The following is a 23,487-nucleotide window of genomic DNA, read 5'->3' as shown; positions in this document are numbered from 1 at the left end:
CAGATAGAGAATGGGATGTTCTTCCCCATTTATCTCTTGAGAGAGTACAGCCCCTAGACCAACCTCTAAAGCGTCCGTCTGGACCACAAAGTATTTCTTAAAGTCTGGCTGGACCAGCTGCTTGCACAGTGTTATCTTCAACTGTTGAAAGGTGGTCTCCATTTCTTCCGTCCATTTCACCATGGTTGATTTGGTGCCTTTTAGAAGACCTGTTAGTGGCGCGGCCATCATGGCAAAATTCGGGATGAACCGCCTGTAATATCCCACCATTCCCAGAAATGCTATCACCTGCTTCTTCGAGAGCGGCTCGCCCAGATTTCAATTGCCTCCACTTTCTTGATTTGCGGCTTTATTTCGCCTCTCCTAACGACATAGCACAGGTACTTGGCCTCCTCTTTTCCGATGACACATTTTCTCGGATTTATGGTAAATCCTGACTTCCTTAGCGCCTCCAGAATGGCCTGTAGTTTAGGTAGGTGACTAGCCCAGTCTGGGCTAAAGACCACAATGTCGTCAAGGTAGGCTGTGGCATACTTCTTATGTGGGGCTAGGATCTGATCCATAGCCCTCTGGAAAGTGGCTGGGGCCCCCTGTAGTCCGAACGGCATCCGCGTGTATTGAAAACGCCCATCAGGTGTTGAGAAAGCCGTCTTCTCCTTAGCCGTCTGGGACATGGGGGTCTACCAGTAGCCCTTCGTCAGGTCAAGAGTGGTGATGTACCTCGTCGGTCCAAGCCTCTCGATGAGTTCGTCGACTCGGGGCATCGGGTACACATCACACTTGGATACCTCATTCAGCTGGCGGTAGTCATTACAAAACCTCCACTCTCCATTGGGTTTCGGCATGAGGACGATTGGGCTCGACCACCCACTCTTTGACTCCTCTATTACCCCGAGGTCTAACATCCTCTTCACCTCAGCCGAGATCACTTCCCGGCGTGCTTCCGGAATCCGATACAGCTTCAGATTCACTTGTACGTGCGGTTCTGTTAGCACATCATGCTCTACCAATTGAGTATGCTCCGGCAACTCTGAGAACAGCTCCCGATTCCGCAGTAGTAATTCTCGACACTGTTGCTTCTGGGCCGGTGATAGAGTCTCTGCAGTAGTGATCTCCTCCACCTTGTCTTCTGGTGCAGCTCCCAGGCAAGGAGGTTCCACAGGTTCCCAGTCCCGCCACGGCTTGAGCAAATTTACATGATATATTTGATGCGCCTTTCTTCGACCAGGCTGGTGGACTTTATAATTAACCTCGCTGACTTTCTCCACCACCTCGTACGGACCTTGCCGTTTGGCGAGGAACTTGCTCTCAATGGTAGGGATTAGCACCAAAACATGGTCCTCGGGCTGGAACTGTCTTAGTCTCACCGACCGGTTATATACCCTCGCCTGGGCTTCCTGCGCCGGAGGAGATGTTCCTTCACGATGGGCATCACCTTTGACATTCTCTCCTGTAACTGGGCAACATGTTCGGTGATACTTCAGTGTGGCGTGACTTCGGCCTCCCAAGTTTCCTTGGCGATGTCTAGGAGATCGCTTGGATGCCGCCCATATAGGAGCTCAAACGTATAGAAGCCAGTGGAGGCTTGAGGAACTACTCTGACCGAGAAAAGCAGAAATGGGAGTAGGTAGTCCCAGTCTCGCCCATCCTTTTCAACGACCTTCCTGAGCATAGTCTTTAAGGTCTTGTTGAAGCGTTCCATTAGGCCGGCTGTCTGTGGATGATAAACCGAGGTCCGAATCTGAGTTATCTGAAGGACTCTGCAAAGCTCCTTCATCACCTTGCTCATGAAGGGGGTTCCTTGGTCTGTAAGAATCTCTTTTGGCAGACCTGTCCGAGCAAAAATATGGACCAGCTCTCGGGCTATACTTTTACTGGACAAGTTCCTTAGGGGAACCGCTTCAGGGTACCGGGTCGCATAGTCCATGACGACCAGGATATATTGGTGGCCCCTAGCTGGTTTAACTAAGGGGCCCACGAGGTCCATGGCAATCCTCTCAAAGGGAGCCTCTATCACAGGTAGTGGGACTAAGGTGCTACGGAAGTGGGAGGAGGGAGCGGTTATTTGGCAGGTGGGGCAGGACCTACAATAGTTTTGAACTTCTCGGTAACACCCTGGCCAATAAAACCTTCTCAGTATCCTCTCCTGAGTTTTCTCAACCCCTAGGTGTCCCCTAGAACATGTGAATGGGCCATATCTAGTACCCTTCGTCTGTATGGCCCCGGCACTAACAGCTGTTCCACTATCTCACCGGCCCTTAGTTTGGCCACCCGATATAGCAACTCCCCCTGCACTGCAAAGTGGGGGAATCTGGTGTCGGCCCCTGACTCTTGGGCAACCCCAATATATACAGTAATCTGGTCCAATGCCCCCTTTAAGGTCAAGTCTCGAACTTGAGCAGTCCCAAAGTTCTCTCCAGACATATCTAACTCAGGGAGGTCGGCCTCCTCGGTCACCGTCTCACCCTCGTCACCGACAAGGACGCACAGTGGGAGCTCCTCCACCCGAAACTTCGTCGGGGGTTCTTCTCCAAGGACCTGGCTTTTCCCCACGATATTTAGTCCAGTTCCCTTCCCCCACAAGTCCCAAAATAAGGAAAAATCACGGCCCAATATGATGGGGTGTATCAGGTCCTTCACTACCCCGACTTCATTGGACTGGGCACTGTCCCCACTGTCACTGTGGCCACGGGATAGTCCTTGGCGTCATCATTGATGCACCGAACGCCCACAGTTTTGGAAGGGGTCAACTGGTGGGGAAGGGTTGCTCTGATCAAGGTGACTAGACTCCCGGAGTCCAACAACCCAAGCACTTTTACTCCATTAATGGACACTGCACACGCCTGCGGCCCCTCGCCGGGTCGACAGTCCACGCTACAGGCTGGATAGGCATAATAGGAGACCCATCTGCCTAGGCTGCAGTCCATGGGCTCAGAGGATATTTGACACCTGGTGGCTACGTGTCCAGGGTTGTGACACCGCAAACAGACTATATCTTTACCAACAGTCCTAATGGCACCTTCAGTGGGAGTGGGACTTCCCCCAAAGTGGTGGCTCTAGACCCCTTCCGTGCTGAACCCGCCCCCTTTTGGGTATCCCATTACAGAGAAATTACTGCATCTGGTTTCCCGAGGGATCTCTCAACTACCTGGTACCTCTCTACCAGGCCGATGAAGTCACCTGCGTTCTGGGGATCACCCTGAGTAACCCAGGTCTGTACTGGCTTGGGAAGGGAATGCAAGAATCTGTCAATCATTCCCGGTCAAACATCTGGGCCAGCGTGGAGGACTCCGGTTGTGGCCACTTCTGAACAAGATGCAGTAGGTCAAACATACGCGAGCGAGGGGGTTTGTCGCTAGCATACGCCCAGTGATGAACTCATTGGGCTCTCACCACCATATTTACTCACAGGCGTGCTAAGATCTCTGTCTTTAGCTTGGGATACTCCTTAGCATCTTGCAGCGCCAAGTCGAAATATACCTTTTGGGGTTCATCTGATAAATATGGCGCCAGAACCTCTGCCCACTGTCCTGGTGGAAGTCTCTCCCGATCAGCGACCCTCTCAAAAACAGTCAGAAGTGCTTCTACATCATCCCCAGGGGTCATCTTCTGCATGGCCCGCCTTACCGCCTTCCTGACGTGAGGATCACCTGTTGGCCCTGGGGGTGGGGCGGCCACCCTGCTCTGGATGGCGTGTGCCAGAAGCTGTATCTGCTGTTCTTCCTCCTGCTGGTGCTGCTGCAACTTTTGCTGCAACTGGATTTGCTGAAGCAGCAGTTTGGTTGTCTCCTGGTGCTGCTGCTGCATGCTCTGCTGGACCTGCTGCATACTCTGCTGGGCCTGCAGGTGTTGCTGCTGCATGCTCTGCTGGCTCTAGACCAGGTGCTTAAAGAGCTTCTCCATGCTGCCGGATTTCTCTGGCTGGCTGCCAGCCTTCACCCACCACATCCACCGGTCTTTGTGGCAGGTATACATGTTCCTGGAATCCTGCCCGCATTCTCCACCAAATGTGGCAAGACAACTCGCTCGGCTCTTGCACTTTTTTTGCAATTTAACCGCACTTGGATTTTTTTTCCCGTTTTACCGTACACGATATGGTAAAACCAGTAATGTCATTCAAAAGTACAACTCGTCCCGCAAAAAATTAGCCCTCACACGGCCATATTGACCGAAAAATAAAAATGTAACAGTGAGGAGACTTTTAAAGAGAGCTTTTTCTTGAAACACTTGGCATTGGCTGTTCCTCTTTCTTGGAAATATGTTGCCTTCCACATGGGGGTAGTGCCTGTAAACATCACATTGGCTTCAACCACTGTTATATCCCTATCAGAAGTAGAAGAGCATATAAATAGTTTATACATTTGAAGAGGACCTATCACCTCCTCAAATATAGTATATTACAGTAAGGAGACTGTAAATATATGTACCCATCAAATAAATTACCATTGGAAGAATTGCAAAAAAAAATGATAGATTCTGTATCTCTCTCACATTGTGTAAATATTGTGGCAAGACGACTCGCTCGGCCCTCCCGGAGGCAGACTCAGGACACACGTTCTCAGGTTACCTTTCTGCTGGTTTATTATTTGGCATAAACTCATGCAGTGTTCCACAGGAAAAATAAACAAGACCCCTTTGGGTTAAACGGGAAAACAAAATATAGCTCAGTCCATAGGTGAGCGGGTTCCGCCATCTCTCGGTAGCACAAACTGCACAGGCAAAGTCCTTTTGAAAAGCTCTGCAGCTTCCACAACACTGTCTGTAGACTTCACTCTCCAGACCACACTCCAGACAAAAAAAAAAAAGGACTGAGCTTTTACACATTGCTCAGCCACACTCTGAGGGGAGGTAGGGGGAATGGCGTCCCGCCCTCTTTGCCATTCCCATAAAACTGGACACCCTTTAACAGAGTAAACCCACCAGCATATACGTAACATCCTGGCAGAAATAAAGTAGGTCGTAGTTCACACAGGAGAGCATCCTGAGTGACACATACCTCCCCTAACATATAAAACCAGTGACACTGTCACAATATATATATATTAACACACAGTGAAGGAAATAATTATTTGATCCCTTGCTGTTTTTGTAAGTTTGCCCAATGACAAAGATATGAACAGTCTATAATTTTAAGGGTAGGTTAATTTTAACATTGAGAGATAGAATATCCCAAAAAAATCAAGAAATCAAGAAAATCACATTGTATAAATTAGATACATTTATTTGCATTTTGCAGTGAGAAATAAGTATTTGATCCCATACAAACCATTATGAGTTCTGGCTCCTACAGATCAGTTAGAGAGCTCCTAATCAACTCGTTACCTGCATTAAAGACAGCTGGCTTACATAGTCACCTGTATAAAAGACTCCTTTCCACAGACTCAATTAATCAGTCAGAGTCTAACCTCTACAACATGGGCAAGACCAAAGAGCTTTCTAAGGATGTCGGGGACAAGATCATAGACCTGCACAAAGCTGGAATGGGCTACAAAACCATAAGTAAGACGCTGGGTGAGAAGGTGACAACTGTTGGTGCAATAGTAAGAAAATGGAAGAAATACGAAATGATTGTCAATCGACATCAATCTGGGGCACCATGCAAAATCTCACCTCATGGGGTATCCTTGATCATGAGGAAGGCGAGAGATCAGCCTAAAACTACACGAGGGGAACTTGCTAATGATCTCAAGGCTGCTGGGACCACAGTCACCAAGAAAACCATTGGTAACACATTATGCCTTAAAGGTTTAAAATCCTGCAGTGCCCGCAAGGTCCCCCTGCTCAAGAAGCCACATGCGCAGGCCCGTCTGAAGTTTGCCAATGAACACCTGGATTATTCTGTGAGTTATTGGGAGAAGCTGCTGTGGTCAGATGAAACTAAAATTGAGCTCTTTGGCATTAACTCAACTCGCCGTGTTTGGAGGAAGAGAAATGCTGCCTATGACCCAAAGAACACCGTCCTCACTGTCAAGCATGGAGGTGGAAACATTATGTTTTGGGGGTGTTTCTCTGCTAAGGGCACAGGACTACTTCACCGCATCAATGGGAGAATGGATGGAGCCATGTACCGTAAAATCCTGAGTGACAACCTCCTTCCCTTCGCCAGGACATTAAAAATGGGTCATGGCTGGGTCTTTCAGCAAGGCAAAGACCCAAAACATACAACCAAGGAAACAAAGGCGTGGCTCAAAAAGAAACACATTAAGGTCATGGAGTGACCTAGCCAGTCTCCAGACCTTAATCCCATAGAAAACATATGCCGGGAGTTGAAGCTCCGAGTTGCCAAGTGACAGCCTCAAAATCTGAATGATTTAGAGATGATCTGCAAAAAGGAGTGGACCAAAATTCCTTCTGACATGTGCGCAACCCTCTCATCATCAACTATAAAAAACATCTGTCTGCTGTGCTTGCCAACAAGAGTTTTGCCACCAAGTATTAAGTGTTGTTTGTCAGAGGAATCAAATACTTAATTCTCACTGCAAAATGCAAATTTATTTATCTAATTATACAATGTGATTTTCTTGAATTTTTTTGGATATTCTCTCAATGTTAAAATTAACCTACCCTTAAAATTATAGATTATCCATATCTTTGTCAGTAGGCAAACTTACAAAAATAGCAAGGGATCAAAACATTATTTCCTGCACTGTATATATAATATATTTGTGCGTGCGTGTGTATTTATGTATATGTATGTATACATATATACACATATACCGTATTTTTCGGACCATAAGACGTACTGTTCCCCCCCCCCCCCAAATTTGGGAGGAAAATGGGGGTCGGGGGGGGGGGGCGTCTTATGGTCAGAACGTATAGCTTACCGGATAGTTGCGGTGGTGGTTGTGCGGGATTGCAGGGCTCTCTGTTCCCTCCCTCCTTCAGGAACCCGGTGGTGGCGATAGCAGGAGAAGAAGAGCTGCGGGGCTGGTGGCTGGCTGTCGGCGATGAGACAGAGCGGCTTGCGCAGCTTTCCGGTGGCCGCGGCCATCATCCTGAAGCCGTGATCTACAGGAAAATGACTACCCGAGCCAGCGCATGTGCAGACTGGGAGCTCGGGCTGCCATTTTCCTGTAGATGACCGCTTCAGGAAAGCCGCGCACGCCGCTCAGAGCTGCCACGCCGCTCACAGCCAGACACCTCTTCTGCTGCAGCCGCCGGGTTCCTGAGGGAGGGAGTGAATTGAGGGCCCTGCAATCCTGCTCCACCACCACCGCAACTCCCCACTGCTGGACCACTGGTTACAGAAGGACCTTGCCTCCTGTGACCCCCGCTCCACCTCCCCCAGGTAAAATACCGTACCTATTCAAACCATAAGGCTGTGTGCTCACGATGCGTTTTTTAAGCATTTCCGCAGCGACAAAAACGCTGCAGAAACACTTAAAAAACGCGTGGTAGAAGGCCTGCCATGTTCCCCAATGATAATCCGCATGTGCTGTGCACATGCTGCGGAAATTTCCGCTGCGGATTATCATTGTGGAAAAAAACGCAGCACTACCAATTTTGCGGAAGTGCTGCGTTTTCGCCGCCATTGACTTGCATTAGAACGCATGGATTTCGCATCACTGTATATGTAGATGCGCATTCCATGCGTTCTAATGTGCGGATGGTACCCAGGTCTAGAGAAGAGGAGACTCTCCTCCGGACCCGGGTACCATAGAAAACTGTCAAAAAAAAAGAATAAAATAAAAAATAAATATATACTTACCTTCTGGCGGCCCCCGATGCGTTCCTCCTCTCATGCCGGCAGTTCGCGATGAACTGAAGGCCCTGCGCTGACGTCATAGTCATGTGACAGGTCACGCGACGCTGACGTCTGCAGGTCCGTCAGTGTAACGCGATCTGCCGGCAACCAGGACGGTAAAGCAAGACTGCAGGGGCTATCGGAAGGTAAGTATAGATTAATTTTTTATTTTTTGACTTTCTCTCGGGTCACACTATATAAATCCATGCCGTTTGCATGGATTTATATAGTGTGACCAAGTTGTCAAGCACTTTCCAAGTGATGCTAAAATCGCTTGGAAAGCGCTTGACACCCGCATGCAGTAATTCATGTGAAGAACACTTCAATTACGCTTGTCCCTGGCAGGAAAACGCATGTACAATCCGCATGTACAATCCGCATGTACAATCCGCATGTACAATCCGCATGCGTTTTTTCTGCCAGGGGAGATGCAGAAACTCTCAGGAAAAATCCGGAGCATTTCTGCATCGTGAGCACATAGCGTAAGACGGATCCCCATCTTCTAAAAAAATTTATTTTCCTATTTTCCACCCCAAAATTTGGGGGTGCGTCTTATAGTCCGAAAAATCCGATATATGTATTGTATATATAGATAGAGAGCCCCTTTAATTATCTGCACAATATGGCTGAGCCTCTCTGTCTATAAAAGTCTGTATAAGACCTGTAGTAATACATGTTTACTTGTGTATGTAGCGTGTTCTCTCTCGCTATAATTAATGTGTTTAAGTATTTACAAAAAACTGCAACGAATCCCTGGTATATATAAGGTGTCCTAGAGGGCATTATTACCTATAAATACAAAATGTAAAAGCGCCAAAACATAAAAAAAATATACAGTAAGTGTAGTATCGCTGTAAACGTACTGACCCGAAGAATAACGCTGCCTGATCACTTTTACCACTCGCAGAATGGCATAAAAAAAACTCAAAAAACAATTCCTGAATTGTTGGTTTTTGTTAATTATACCTCCCAAAAAACGGAATAGAAAGCGATCAAAAAATGTCACGTACCCAAAAATGGTACCAATAAAAATGTCAACTCGTCCCTCAAAAAACAAGCCATCACATGACTCTGTCAGCCGAAATATGGAAAAATTGTAGCTCTCAAAATATGGCGATGCAAAAACTAGATTTTGCAAAAAAAGCGTCTCTTAGTGTGTGACAGCTGACAATCATAAAAACCCGATATAAATCTGGTATCTCTGTAATCGCACCAACCCAAAGAATAAAGTAATCTCATCACTTATACCGCACGAGGAACGGCGTAAAAAATAAATAAAACCAAGATCGCAGTAAGACTCTGCTCACATTTATCCTGCGCTCTGCGCTCAGCGCTTACACCAGAGTTTCCGTGTAAATCTCTGAAATACGTGATTCAGACTGAACCCATGGCGGAATATTCCCTGTAATGAGGCAGATATAGGCCACTGTGGATGCCGTCTGGCCTGTGATCCCACGGTGTCAGTTTTTTTAGGCGTGCATAAAAGTGCGGTTGGCCACAGTTTTGTGCAACTTCTGAAAAAAAGGACACCGCTAAACAGGCCTGACGGAGTCCAGAGTAACTCTGCTGCCTCATTACAGTGAATGGATCCCACAGGGGTTTCATCTGAATTACATCACTTGGAAATTTAGATGGAAACCCCGATGTAAGTGCTCAGCCTCGAGTGCCGGATAAATGTTACGTAAAATGTTCCCAATAAAAGCTTCAACTCAGTCCTCAAAAAAAGCTAGTCCCCACTCATGTCCGTCATCTGTTAAAAATATTCCAAGTTACTGGTAGCAGAAAGGCTCTGGAAAAGCGAAATGGCCCTTGCCCCCCAAAAGAAATTCAGAAAATTTTGTGCTCCCAAATCCAAATGCCTATTCTACAATAATTTGTTCTCCAATTGTCAAATAGTGCTCCGTCCCTCCCAGATCTCGCCGTATGGCTAAGTGGTACGATACAGCCACATATGGAGTATTGCCACTTTTAGAAGAAATTGTGTGACACATTTCGGCACCATTTTTACCCATTGCCCTGTGTGAAAATGTAAAATCTGAGGGTAAAACATTTTTTTGTGGTAAAAATATAATTATGTTTTCCTCACTGCCCAATGGTATAAATTTAAAAATTTTAAAATACTCACTACTTCCCTAAATGAATTCCTTGAGAGGTGTAGTTTACAAAATGGGGTCACTTGTGGGGGTTTCTGCTGTTTCAGCATGTCAGCGACTCTTCAAATGTGACATGGTGTCTGCAACCTATCCCAGCCAACATATCGCTCCTTTCTCTTCCGAACCCTGCCGTACACCAAAGCAGTGGTTTTCCCCCACCTATGGGGTATCGGCGTGTTCAGGAGAAATTGCACAACAAATTTCATGGTGCAATTTCTCCTGTTATCCTTATGATAATGCAAAATTAGGGAATGAAAAACATTTTTTGTGGGAAAAATGTGAAAATTTTATTTTTACGGCTCAATATTATAAACTTCTGTGAAGCACCTGGGGGTGCAAGGTGCTCACCACACATCTAGATAAGTTCCCTAAGGGGTCTAGTTTCCAAAATGGTGTCACTTGTGGGGGGTTTCCACTGTTTAGGCACATCAGGGGTTCCCTAATGCGACATGGCGTCCGCTAATTATTCAAACAAATTTTACATTCAAAAAGTCAAATGGCGCTCCTTCCCTTCCAAACCCTGCCGTGCGCCCAAACAGTGGTTTTCCCTCACTTATGGGGTATCAGCGCGCCTATGAGAAATTGCACTACAAATTATGTATTCCATTTTTTCCTGTTACCCTTGTGAAAATAAAAAAATTGGGTCTAAAGTAACATTTTTGTGAAAAAAAGTTAAATGTTCATTGTTTTCTTCCACATTCCAAAAATTCCTGTGAAACACCTGAAAGGTTAATAAACTTCTTAAATGTGGTTTTGAGCAACTTGAGGGGTGCAGTTTTTAGAATGGTGTCACTTTTGGGTATTTTCTGTCATAAAGGCCCCTCAAAGTCACTTCGAATGTGATGTGGTCCCTAAAAAATGGTTTTGTAAATTTTGTTGGAAAAATGAAAAATCGCTGGTCAAATTTTAACCCTTATAGCTCCCTAATAAAAAAAATGTTGGTTCCAAAATTGTGCTGATGTAAAGTAGACATGTGGGAAATGTTATTCATTAACTATTTTGGGTAACATATCTCTCTGATTTAAGGGCATAAAGTTACAATTTTGAAAATTGTTACATTTTTAAAATTTTCGTCAGATTTCCGATTTTTTCACAAATAAACGCAAGTGATATCAAAGAAATTTTACCCCTATCATGAAGTACAATATGTCACGAAAAAAACAATCTCAGAATCAGTGGAATCCGTTGAAGCGTTTCCGAGTAATTACCTCATAAAATGAGTGGTCAGAATTGTAAAAATTGGCCTGGTCATTAACGTGCAAGCCACCCTGAGGGGTAAAGGGGTTAAGGGTGATGAGTGGAAGATGGCGTTTTTTAACATCTGAGGGTCTATTTGAGAATCTGGTCATGCCTTTTGGTTTAGCCAATTCACCCGCAGTCTTTCAAAATTTTATGAATGATATTTTTTCTGATATTGTTGAAAGGTTTATTATAGTATACCTTGATGACATTCTAATTTTTTCACCTGATCTGGATTCTTACCATGAACATGTTCGTTTTGTTTTACAAAAACTCAAGGAAAATTCTTTGTTTGCGAGATTCGAAAAATGCACTTTTTATGTTCAAAATATATTGTTCCTGGGATTCATTGTATCTGCTGAAGGGTTTAAGACTGATCCTGGGAAGGTGCAGGCTATAATTGATTGGGTTCAACCTCTGGACCTTAAAGCTTTGCAACGTTTTCTAGGATTCGCCAATTACTATAAAAAATTTATTAGGGGGTTTTCTCTGATCATTAAATCTCTTACTGACCTCACACATAAGGGGGCCAATCTTAAGATTTGGGTGCTGGATGCTATTGGGACCTTTAATAAATTAAGAGTGTTTCATGTCCATTCCAGTTTTGATACAACCCGCTCTTCAGAAACCATTCATCATAGAGGTGGATGCCTCAGAGATTGGGGTGGGGGCAGTCTTGTCTCAAGGTCCCAAAACTCTGACCAACTTAAAGCCATGTGCATTTTTTTCTAGGAAATTTTTGTCTGCTGAGAGAAATTATGTTGGGAATCGCGAGCTGCTCACTGTCAAGTTGGCTTTTGAAGAATGGAGGCATTTTTTGGAGCTATTCATCAGGTCACAGTTGTGACTGATCATAAAAATGTATCTTACATTGAATCTGCTAAACGTTTCACCCCAAGACAGACCAGATGGTCCTTATTTTTTTCTAGATTCAATTTTTCCATTACGTTCAGACTGGGGTCCAAAAAAACTAGGGCTGATGCTTTGTCACACAGTCTTGATTCAGTTTTTCCTCCAGAACCTTCATCCTCCATTCTTCCTCAGGCTATCATGATTCTTATGGTTTCCTTGGAGTTGGAAGCAGAAATCCGCGAGGTCTAGTCGTTAACTCCTTCCGCTACTACAGGATCTAAATTATTTCTGCCTGTATATCTAAGATTATGTCTGTTGCAGGAGTTTCATGATTCTGTCTTGAGTGGTCACCCTGGAGTCACTGCTACACAGAAAGCGATAACTAGACTCTTTTGGTCAATGTTTAATGATATTAAAGATTTTGTATCCGCTTGTGGGGTTTGCATACGCGCTAAAGTGGGCCATGGCCAGCAAATTGGGTCCATTGCCAGTCCCAGAAAGACCATGGACTCATTTGTCTATGGATTTCATTACAGATTTGCCTTTTTCGGGTGGGAAGACTGTTATTTGGGTGGTAGTTGACCGATTCAGCAAAGCAAAAAGGCACATTTTGTTCCTTTATCAGGGTTACCCAATGCTGAAACACTTTCCAGGTTGTTTATCAATCATGTGGTAAGGTTGCATGTAATTCCTTTAAATATTGCAACTGATATGGTGTGCAATTTATCTCCAAACTCTGGAGAGCTTTTTGTAAGAAATTGGGGATATATTTGTCCTTTTTCTCTGCTTACCGCCCTAAAACCAATGGTCAGACAGAGAAGACAAATCAATCTTTGGAACAAATTCTTAGGTGTTTTGTTGCAGCTCAGCCGGAGGACTGGTCCTCATTCTTGCCTCTTGCTGAGTTCGCATTTAACAGTCGGGTTAACCAGTCTCCTGGAACCTCAACTTCTTTTTGTAATTATGTTTTTAATTCCCATTTTGTTGAATTCTCTAGGATGAGTTCTGGGTGTCCTGGAGTAGAGGTTACCATACAGAAACTTGGGGATGTCTGGAGGGAGGTTCAGAAAAATATTGGGGTGGCTCAGCTTCGCCAGAAACGAAAAGGCCGACAGGAAACGTTCGGTGGTTACCATATTGAAAATAGGTGATGAGGTTTGGTTGTCATCCAAAAATATTAAATTAAAAGTGCATTCAGTGAAGTTGGGTCCTAAGTTTATTGGTTCATATGAAATTTTGAAGGTAGTTAATCCAGTGGCATTTAGATTAAAACTCCGTCCATTTTTTCGCATCCTGAATGTGTTTTATAGATCACTATAAAAGAAGTTTGTCCCTTCAGTTTTGTCTCCCTCATCCTCACCTCCTCCGCTTTCTGTCAATGACAATTTAGAGTACAAGGTACAAAAAATTTTTGATTCTCGGAAGGTCCGTAATTCTCTCCAGTATCTCATCCATTGGAAGGGATACGGACTGGAGAAGAGATCCTGGGTTCCAGCTCGAGCCATAAAAGTGGATCGTCTGATCAAGGCTTTCCATTATAGGTTTCCTGGAAAACCTGGGGTCCAGTGGCCCCCCCTTGAAGAGAAGGTACTGTCTCGATTCCAGCTTTCTGTGTCTGGATGCAGTGAATTAACTATTTGGCTTTCAATTGAGAGCAGGAGCATGCTGAGCTGTCTTTGACGGCTTAGCTGCCCAATTGGATGCTGGGGCGTGCTGAGCTGTCAGTGTCTTGATTGACAGTTTAGCCATTCAGTCGGAGTAGGGTATTGCTTGAGCTTCATCCATGTGTCTCCTGTTCAGATAATTACCTGGCTATATAACCAGCTCTCTTCTTCAGACTAGTGCCAATTGTAGCTTCTGCTCACTGGTGTATGTTTGCCTTGTTGCTCTGTGCTCGGTACTCTGATCTACTGCTGCCTGACCTAGGACCTCGTTCTGACCATCCGTTTTCTTTAACCCTTTTCTTGATCTGCTGTCTTCCTGTTATTTTGACCACTGGACAGTGATCTGACTAATCTTTTGTATCACCCCTCTGTCTTTGACGTATCCTCCTGGCTTCTGACCTCGGATCTTTTGATTACCCAGCCTCTCGGCTTGTGTGTGAGTAGTGACTAGCATCACAGGTAACAGCGTAAGGAGAAAAAAAAATTAAAGGCCTTAATTGTTTTGTTGAATACCGCATCTTCTTAAAATATTGCAGTAAAAAGAGCTGAAAAATCACATGTATTCAAGAAAGGTATCAATAAAAATGTCTTCTTGCCATGCTATAAAAGCAAGTCCTCAAATAGAACAGAAAAATAAAAAAGTTGTCAGATGTCAAAATGTACAACATTTTTACAAAGTTCCAAATATTTTTTCACCGCTAAAGTCAAAGAAAATAAAAAAAGCTATACATGTTTGGCATCACTACAATCATACTCACATTAGAGAATCATTTTGTGAGGTCATTTTACCATCAAAAGAAAACTCAAAATACAATGGCGGAATCACATTTTTTTCACAGTTTTACCACATAAATGTTTTCCCTGTTTTACAGCACATTATATAGTGAAATAAATAGTGTCATTCAAAAATACAATTTATTCCGCCAATGTACAGTCCTCATATGGCTATTAGTGATGATCGAGTATGTTTCATTAACCCTTCTGGTGAGCATGCTTGGGTGCTCGCCGAGTATTTTGGTGTGCTCGACAATTCTTTTAATGTCGCCGCACCTGCAAGTGTCACGGCTGTTAGAGCACGCCAAAATACCCAAGTGTGTTCGCCGAAAGGGTTGCTGAAACATACTTGATCATCACTAATGGCTATGTTTTTGGAAAAATAAAAAAATTATGGCTCTTGGCATAAAATAACAAAAACACAAATTGCCCAACCATGACGAGGTTAAGCAGGCAAAATAATCTACTTTTGTTTGTTTTACAGATGCATTCCTACAACAGCTAAACATCTTCAATACCATCTTGAAAAAAGTCAGCGTTACAAGTGTAATCATTAAATCATCAATTAAAATATTGAAATGAGTAATATGCTTCTTGCTAATGTTCTTTGATATTATGTATGTTAACAATGTACTTTAAATATTAGATACAGTAGTGTTCAAAATAATAGTTCAATATGACTAACCAGATTAATCACTGTTTTTGGTATAAATTATATTACCACATGTCAAACTGTTTACCAGTTGACTCAGCATTCATGATCTGCATGTTTTTGAGTCTGTGTATTTGAATAATTAATTGAAAGGGGGTGTTTTGAAAATAATAGCAGTGTGGAGTTCAGTTAGTGAGGTCAATCATTCTGTGAAGAAACAGGTGTTAATCAGATGGCCCTTATTTACGGGTGAAGCCAGCACATGTTGTACGTGCATTTCTCTTTGAAAGTCTGAGAAATATGGGTCTTTCGAGACATTGTTAAGAAGAACAACGTACTTTGTTGATTGGAGAGGGTAAAACTTATAAAGAAGTGCAGACAATGATAGGCTGTTCAGCTAAAATGATCTCCAATACTTTAAATTGGAAAGCAAAACCAGAGAGACATGGAAGAAAACAGAAGACTGCCATTCAAATGGATCGAAGAATAGCCAGAATGGCAAAGGCTCAGCCAACGATCGGCTCCAGGATGATCAAAGACAGTCTCATGTTACCTGTGAGTACTGTGACCGTTAGAAGACAACTGTGTGAAGCTAATCTCTTAGCAAGAAGTCCCCGCAAAGTCCCACTGTTAAAAAAAGACATGTACTGAAGCGGGTACAAATTGCCAAAGAACACATCACCTGGCCTAAAGAGAAATGGAGAAACATTTTGTGGACTTATGAAAGTAAAATTGTTCTTTTTTGGGCCAAGGGCCGCAAACAGTTCGTCAGACGACCCCCAAACTCTGCATTCAAGCCATAGTACACTCTGAAGACAGTGAAGCATGGTGGTGAAAGCATCATGATATAGGCATGTTTCTCTTACTATGCCGGACCTATTTACCACATACCAGGGATCATGGACCAGTTTGCATATATTAAAATACTTAAAACCTACAAAAGACAAAAATATATCTCATACCCTACCATCATTATATATAAATGTAAAGCAAAGTTGCATAATAAATATAGGGTACTTAGTGAACTATTTTTGATCAAGAAAAGTATACAAGCCGTCCTACCAGCGGCAAGGTGACCCTAAATTGGGACGGTACCTATACTGCCTATATTAAAAACCTTACTGTATATCAAAGTTGAAGTAATGCATATAAAAGGGTAGACAAATAGGACCGGGTCCCAACTCCAGACCACCTAGGCCCGTGGTAAGCTACATATATACCAATCAGCTCAACAAAGGGGATGCCACACCCTTAAATTGCACAGAATGCAAACAAGACAAAAAACCAAGCAATGTGAACTGAGGTCAAAGATGGTAGACATGCAAGAAATAGGAGCATGTTCACACTAGCAAAAAGAAGCAAAACCTACAAAAGACAAAAATATATCTCATACCCTACCATCATTATATATAAATGTAAAGCAAAGTTGCATAATAAATATAGGGTACTTAGTGAACTATTTTTGATCAAAAAAAGTATACAAGCCGTCCCACCAGCGGCAAGGTGACCCTAAATTGGGACGGTACCTATACTGCCTATATTAAAAACCTTACTGTATATCAAAGTTGAAGTAATGCATATAAAAGGGTAGACAAATAGGACCGGGTCCCAACTCCAGACCACCTAGGCCCGTGGTAAGCTACATATATACCAATCAGCTCAACAAAGGGGATGCCACACCCTTAAATTGCACAGAATGCAAACAAGACAAAAAACCAAGCAATGTGAACTGAGGTCAAAGATGGTAGACATGCAAGAAATAGGAGCATGTTCACACTAGCAAAAAGAAGCAAAACCTACAAAAGACAAAAATATATCTCATACCCTACCATCATTATATATAAATGTAAAGCAAAGTTGCATAATAAATATAGGGTACTTAGTGAACTATTTTTGATCAAAAAAAGTATACAAGCCGTCCCACCAGCGGCAAGGTGACCCTAAATTGGGACGGTACCTATACTGCCTATATTAAAAACCTTACTGTATATCAAAGTTGAAGTAATGCATATAAAAGGGTAGACAAATAGGACCGGGTCCCAACTCCAGACCACCTAGGCCCGTGGTAAGCTACATATATACCAATCAGCTCAACAAAGGGGATGCCACACCCTTAAATTGCACAGAATGCAAACAAGACAAAAAACCAAGCAATGTGAACTGAGGTCAAAGATGGTAGACATGCAAGAAATAGGAGCATGTTCACACTAGCAAAAAGAAGCAAAACCTACAAAAGACAAAAATATATCTCATACCCTACCATCATTATATATAAATGTAAAGCAAAGTTGCATAATAAATATAGGGTACTTAGTGAACTATTTTTGATCAAAAAAAGTATACAAGCCGTCCCACCAGCGGCAAGGTGACCCTAAATTGGGACGGTACCTATACTGCCTATATTAAAAACCTTACTGTATATCAAAGTTGAAGTAATGCATATAAAAGGGTAGACAAATAGGACCGGGTCCCAACTCCAGACCACCTAGGCCCGTGGTAAGCTACATATATACCAATCAGCTCAACAAAGGGGATGCCACACCCTTAAATTGCACAGAATGCAAACAAGACAAAAAACCAAGCAATGTGAACTGAGGTCAAAGATGGTAGACATGCAAGAAATAGGAGCATGTTCACACTAGCAAAAAGAAGCAAAACCTACAAAAGACAAAAATATATCTCATACCCTACCATCATTATATATAAATGTAAAGCAAAGTTGCATAATAAATATAGGGTACTTAGTGAACTATTTTTGATCAAAAAAAGTATACAAGCCGTCCCACCAGCGGCAAGGTGACCCTAAATTGGGACGGTACCTATACTGCCTATATTAAAAACCTTACTGTATATCAAAGTTGAAGTAATGCATATAAAAGGGTAGACAAATAGGACTGGGTCCCAACTCCAGACCACCTAGGCCCGTGGTAAGCTACATATATACCAATCAGCTCAACAAAGGGGATGCCACACCCTTAAATTGCACAGAATGCAAACAAGACAAAAAACCAAGCAATGTGAACTGAGGTCAAAGATGGTAGACATGCAAGAAATAGGAGCATGTTCACACTAGCAAAAAGAAGCAAAACCTACAAAAGACAAAAATATATCTCATACCCTACCACCATTATATATAAATGTAAAGCAAAGTTGCATAATAAATATAGGGTACTTAGTGAACTATTTTTGATCAAAAAAAGTATACAAGCCGTCCCACCAGCGGCAAGGTGACCCTAAATTGGGACGGTACCTATACTGCCTATATTAAAAACCTTACTGTATATCAAAGTTGAAGTAATGCATATAAAAGGGTAGACAAATAGGACCGGGTCCCAACTCCAGACCACCTAGGCCCGTGGTAAGCTACATATATACCAATCAGCTCAACAAAGGGGATGCCACACCCTTAAATTGCACAGAATGCAAACAAGACAAAAAACCAAGCAATGTGAACTGAGGTCAAAGATGGTAGACATGCAAGAAATAGGAGCATGTTCACACTAGCAAAAAGAAGCAAAACCTACAAAAGACAAAAATATATCTCATACCCTACCATCATTATATATAAATGTAAAGCAAAGTTGCATAATAAATATAGGGTACTTAGTGAACTATTTTTGATCAAAAAAAGTATACAAGCCGTCCCACCAGCGGCAAGGTGACCCTAAATTGGGACGGTACCTATACTGTCTATATTAAAAACCTTACTGTATATCAAAGTTGAAGTAATGCATATAAAAGGGTAGACAAATAGGACCGGGTCCCAACTCCAGACCACCTAGGCCCGTGGTAAGCTACATATATACCAATCAGCTCAACAAAGGGGATGCCACACCCTTAAATTGCACAGAATGCAAACAAGACAAAAAACCAAGCAATGTGAACTGAGGTCAAAGATGGTAGACATGCAAGAAATAGGAGCATGTTCACACTAGCAAAAAGAAGCAAAACCTACAAAAGACAAAAATATATCTCATACCCTACCATCATTATATATAAATGTAAAGCAAAGTAGCATAATAAATATAGGGTACTAAGTGAACTATTTTTGATCAAAAAAAGTATACAAGCCGTCCCACCAGCGGCAAGGTGACCCTAAATTGGGACGGTACCTATACTGCCTATATTAAAAACCTTACTGTATATCAAAGTTGAAGTAATGCATATAAAAGGGTAGACAAATAGGACCGGGTCCCAACTCCAGACCACCTAGGCCCGTGGTAAGCTACATATATACCAATCAGCTCAACAAAGGGGATGCCACACCCTTAAATTGCACAGAATTTACCTATTTACCACATACCAGGGATCATGGACCAGTTTGCATATATTAAAATACTTGTAGAGGTTATGTTGCCTGATGCTGAAGAGGATATGGGTCTTTCAACAAGACAACGACCCTAAACACACCAGTAAATGAACAAAATCTTGGTTCCAGTCCACCAAAATTGAGGTTATAGAGTTGGCCAGCCCAATCCCCGGACCTTAATCTGATAGAATACTTGTAGGGTGATTATCAAAAATGCTGTTTCTGAGGCAAAGCCAACAAATTCCAAAAAAATTGTGGGATGCAGTCAAAGCATCCTGTAGATATGAAGCAGTTCTAAAAAACTGTGGGTATGCAATTAAATATTAGGTTAGTGATTCACAAAAGTGCTAAATCCTCAAAAAAAGAGTACATATTGTGAGTTTGTAAAGACAAATATAGACACTGCTATTTTTTTAGAACAGCCCAATGTTCATTTTTTGTTATTTTCTGTAAAGTAGTTAAACATTATATACATTTCTCTTCATGTTTTGAATTAGAAAACAGTGTGAAATGTTCCCAATGCATGGAAATAAACTGGTATAAAGATGTTGTGCTTAAGGCTGTGTGCCCGCGATGCGTTTTTTAAGCATTTTTGCAGCGGCAATTACGCTGCAGAAACGCTTAAAAACGCTTGGTAGAAGGCCTGCCATGTTCCCCAATGATGATCCGCATGTGCTGTGCACATGCTGCGGAAATTTCCGCTGCGGATTATCATTGCGGAAAAAAACGCAGCACTATCAGTTATTTTGTGGAAGCACTACGTTTTCGCCGCCATTGACTTGCATTGGAACGCATGGATTACGCATCACTACATCTGTATATGCGCATTCCATGCGTTTCAATGTGCGGATGGTACCCGGGTTTGGAGAAGAAGAGACTCTCCTCCGGACCCGGGTATTATAGAACCTGTTAAAAAAAAAGAATAAAATAAAAAATAAATATTATATTTACCTCCTGATGGCCCGCGGTGTGCTTGTCTTCGCTTCCCGGCAGATCGCGGTGGACTGAAGGACCTGCGCTGACGTCATTTAGTCATGTGACGGCAGGTCCTTCAGTTTACCGCAAGCTGCCGGCAAGCCAGGACGGAGCAAATAAAGACTGCGGGGGCCATCAGAAGGTAAGTATATATTTATTTTTTACCATTCTTTAAGGTCACACTATACAAATCCATGCAGTTTGCATGGATTTATATAGTGTAACCAAGTTGTCAAGCACTTTCCAAGTGATGCTAAAATCGCTTGGAAAGCGCTTGTCAAACCACATGCGGAAATGCAAATGAAGAACGCTTCACATCCGCATGTCCCTGGCAGGAAAAACGCATGTAAAATCCACATGTACAATCCGCATGTACAATCCGCATGTAAAATCCCCATGTACAATCCGCATGTACAATCCGCATGTACAATCCGCATGCACAATCCGCATGCGTTTTTTCTGCCAGGGAGATCCAGAAACGCTCAGGAAAGAATCCGGAGCATTTCTGCATCGTGGGCACATAGCCTAACTCGTGTTTTTTAACACACTGCTATGATTTTGAACACTACTGTAAGTAACATTTGTTAATAACGTACATCTAGTCATTGTGATATATGTTCATTAAATAAATTGCATAACCTTTGTTGCAACTCATTGACTTGAAATTTATTGCGAGTAAGCCGATGTTCCAAACAGAATTAAAATGAACAATTTTACATTTTCTGCAATATCTACTTAATAGATATTACAGCAAATAATCAACTTTGCAAATATTCATTCTGTTCCTATGTGCAGCTGCTGTCCATGATTAAATGTAGTCCTATCACGCAGCCATATTTTATCCCATTTGCTTTGCCTCCTGATTCTTTTTAACTTGCCACATAGGACTGTAATATGAAGGGGTAAAACCACACTGCAGCATGCCATGCAGGTACACTCACTCATTCCCAGGGGCGGACACTGACAGCTTGGGGTCCCTGTGCAAGAAATGTGTTTGGGCCCCCTTCTTTTATGGCGACAAAGCAACAGATTGTATATATTGTATGTATAGAAAAATATACATATACCTTACATAGTCTTCTCTCATTATGAATACTACCACCCCTTATTGCATAATTCCCTCTCTTGTTAAGTACAGCTGCATCTCTTATATGTCGGATCCTCTTATTATTTTTGTTGTTTAAAGCTGCATCCTTTATTTATCAGATTATCTTGTTATTTGTAGCACCCTGTCATTATTTCATAGCTCCCTCTCGTGAGATATAAAATTAAATGACTACTGATGGAATATGGGAAAGCTTCTTTTCTAATGGAGGCGGCTGATGGATTAGTCTTCCGGCCGTATGCTGCTCCATCAGCAGTCATTTTATTTTATATATAACAATAGAGGACTATATAATAGAGAGGGCGCTGTGAATAACAAAAATGACGAGAATACGCTATGAAAGGGATGGTGCTATACATAACAAGAAACTATACTGTGTAATAATGGGATGGTGCCGGTCATAAAACAGAGGATGCTGTGTAATAACTACAGAGGATAATACTCAATAAGGAATAATGTTATGCATAATAAAAGATAAAACTTTGTAATTAAGGATGACGCTATATACAGTGGGGAAAATAATTATTTGATACACTGCTGATTTTGCAAAGAATGGAAATGTCTGTAATTTTTATTGTAGGTACACTTCAACTGTGAAACAGAATCTTAAAAAAAATCACATATGATTTTTACATTATTAATTAGCATTTTATTGCATGAAATAAGTATTTGATACAATAGAAAAACATAACTTAATATTTGGTACAGAAACCTTTGTTTGCAATTACAGAGGTCAGACGTTTCCTAAAGTTCTTGACCAAGTTTGCACACATTGCACCAGGGATTTTGGCCCACTCCTCCAAACAGAAGTGCTCCAGATCTTTCAGGTTTCGGGGCTGTCACTGTGCAACATTGAGTTTCAGCTCCCTCCAAAGATTTTCTTTTGGGTTCAGATCTAGAGACTGGCTAGACCACTCCAGGACCTTGAAATGCTTCTTACAGAGCCACTCCTTAGTTGTCCTGGTTGTGTGTTTTGGGTCATTGTCACGCTGGAAGACCCAGCCACGACTCATCTTCAATGCTCTTACTGAGGGAAAGGAGGTTGTTGGCCAAAATCTCATGATACATGACCCCATCCATCCTCCCATCAATATGGTGCAGTCATCCTGTCCTCTTTGCAGAAAAGCACCCCCAAAGTATGAGTTTTCCCCCATCATGCTTCACGGCTGGGATGGTGTCCTTGAGGTTGTACTCATCCTTCTTCCTCCAAACACGGCGAGTGGAGTTGATACCGAAAAGTTCTATTTTGGTCTCATCTGACCATATGATCTTTTCCCATGCCTCCTCTGGATTATCCAGGTGGTCATTGGTGAACTTCAAACAGGCCTGGACATGTGCTGGCGTGAGCAGGGGAACCTTGCAGGATTTTAATCCATGACAGTGTAGTGTGTTACTAATGGTAATATTTGAGACTTTGGTCCCAGCTCTCTTCAAGTCATTAACCAGTTCCTCCCATGTAGTTCTGGGCTAATTCCTGACTTTTCTCAGAATCATCCTTACCTCATGAGGTGAGAAAGACCACTCCATGAAGCCCCAGATCAAGGAAGATTGACAGTCATCTTGTGTTTCTTCCATTTTCTAATAGTTGTGCCAACATTTTTTGCCTTCTCACCAAGCTACTTGCCTATTGTCCTGTAGCCCATCTTAGCCTTATGCAGGTCTACAGTTTTGTCCCTGGTGTCCTTAGATAGCTCTTTCATCTTGGCCGTGGTGGAGAGGTTGGAATGTGATTGTGTGGACAGGTGTATTTTATACAGGTAATGAGTTCAAACAGGTGCAATTAATACTGGTAATGAGTGCAGAGTAGGATGGCTTCTTAAAGAAAAACTAACAGTTCTGTGAGAGCCAGAATTTTTGCTGGTTGGTAGGTGATCAAATACTTTTTTTCATGCAATAAAATGCAATTTAATTATTTAAACATCATACAATGTGATTTTCTGTTTTTTCTTTTTAGATTCTGTCTCTCACAGTTTAACGGTACTTACAATAAAAATGACAGACCTCTCCATTCTTTGTAGGC

The 23,487-nt window shown here is 42.5% G+C and overlaps 1 protein-coding gene across 1 annotated transcript in view; it reads left to right on the top strand.

Annotated features, from left to right (window-relative positions):
- The window catches only part of STAT1 (signal transducer and activator of transcription 1), a 1,113,083-nt gene extending 1,091,650 nt beyond the window's left edge, over nt 1–21,433 (top strand). The window contains exon 24 of the mRNA XM_073647949.1: nt 14,911–21,433. Coding sequence (XP_073504050.1) covers nt 14,911–14,931 — 21 coding nt within the window. The 3' untranslated portion in view covers nt 14,932–21,433. The remainder of the gene's footprint in view (nt 1–14,910) is intronic.
- The last annotated feature ends 2,054 nt before the right edge of the window (nt 21,434–23,487 follow it).

Source organism: Phyllobates terribilis, unplaced genomic scaffold (assembly GCF_046119375.1).
Source record: "Phyllobates terribilis strain yellow unplaced genomic scaffold, ASM4611937v1 Scaffold_9__5_contigs__length_417890890, whole genome shotgun sequence".
Taxonomy (NCBI): Eukaryota; Metazoa; Chordata; class Amphibia; order Anura; family Dendrobatidae; genus Phyllobates; species Phyllobates terribilis.
The sequence above is the reverse complement of the archived record's forward strand: the minus strand, read 5'-3'. Positions and strand labels throughout refer to the sequence as shown.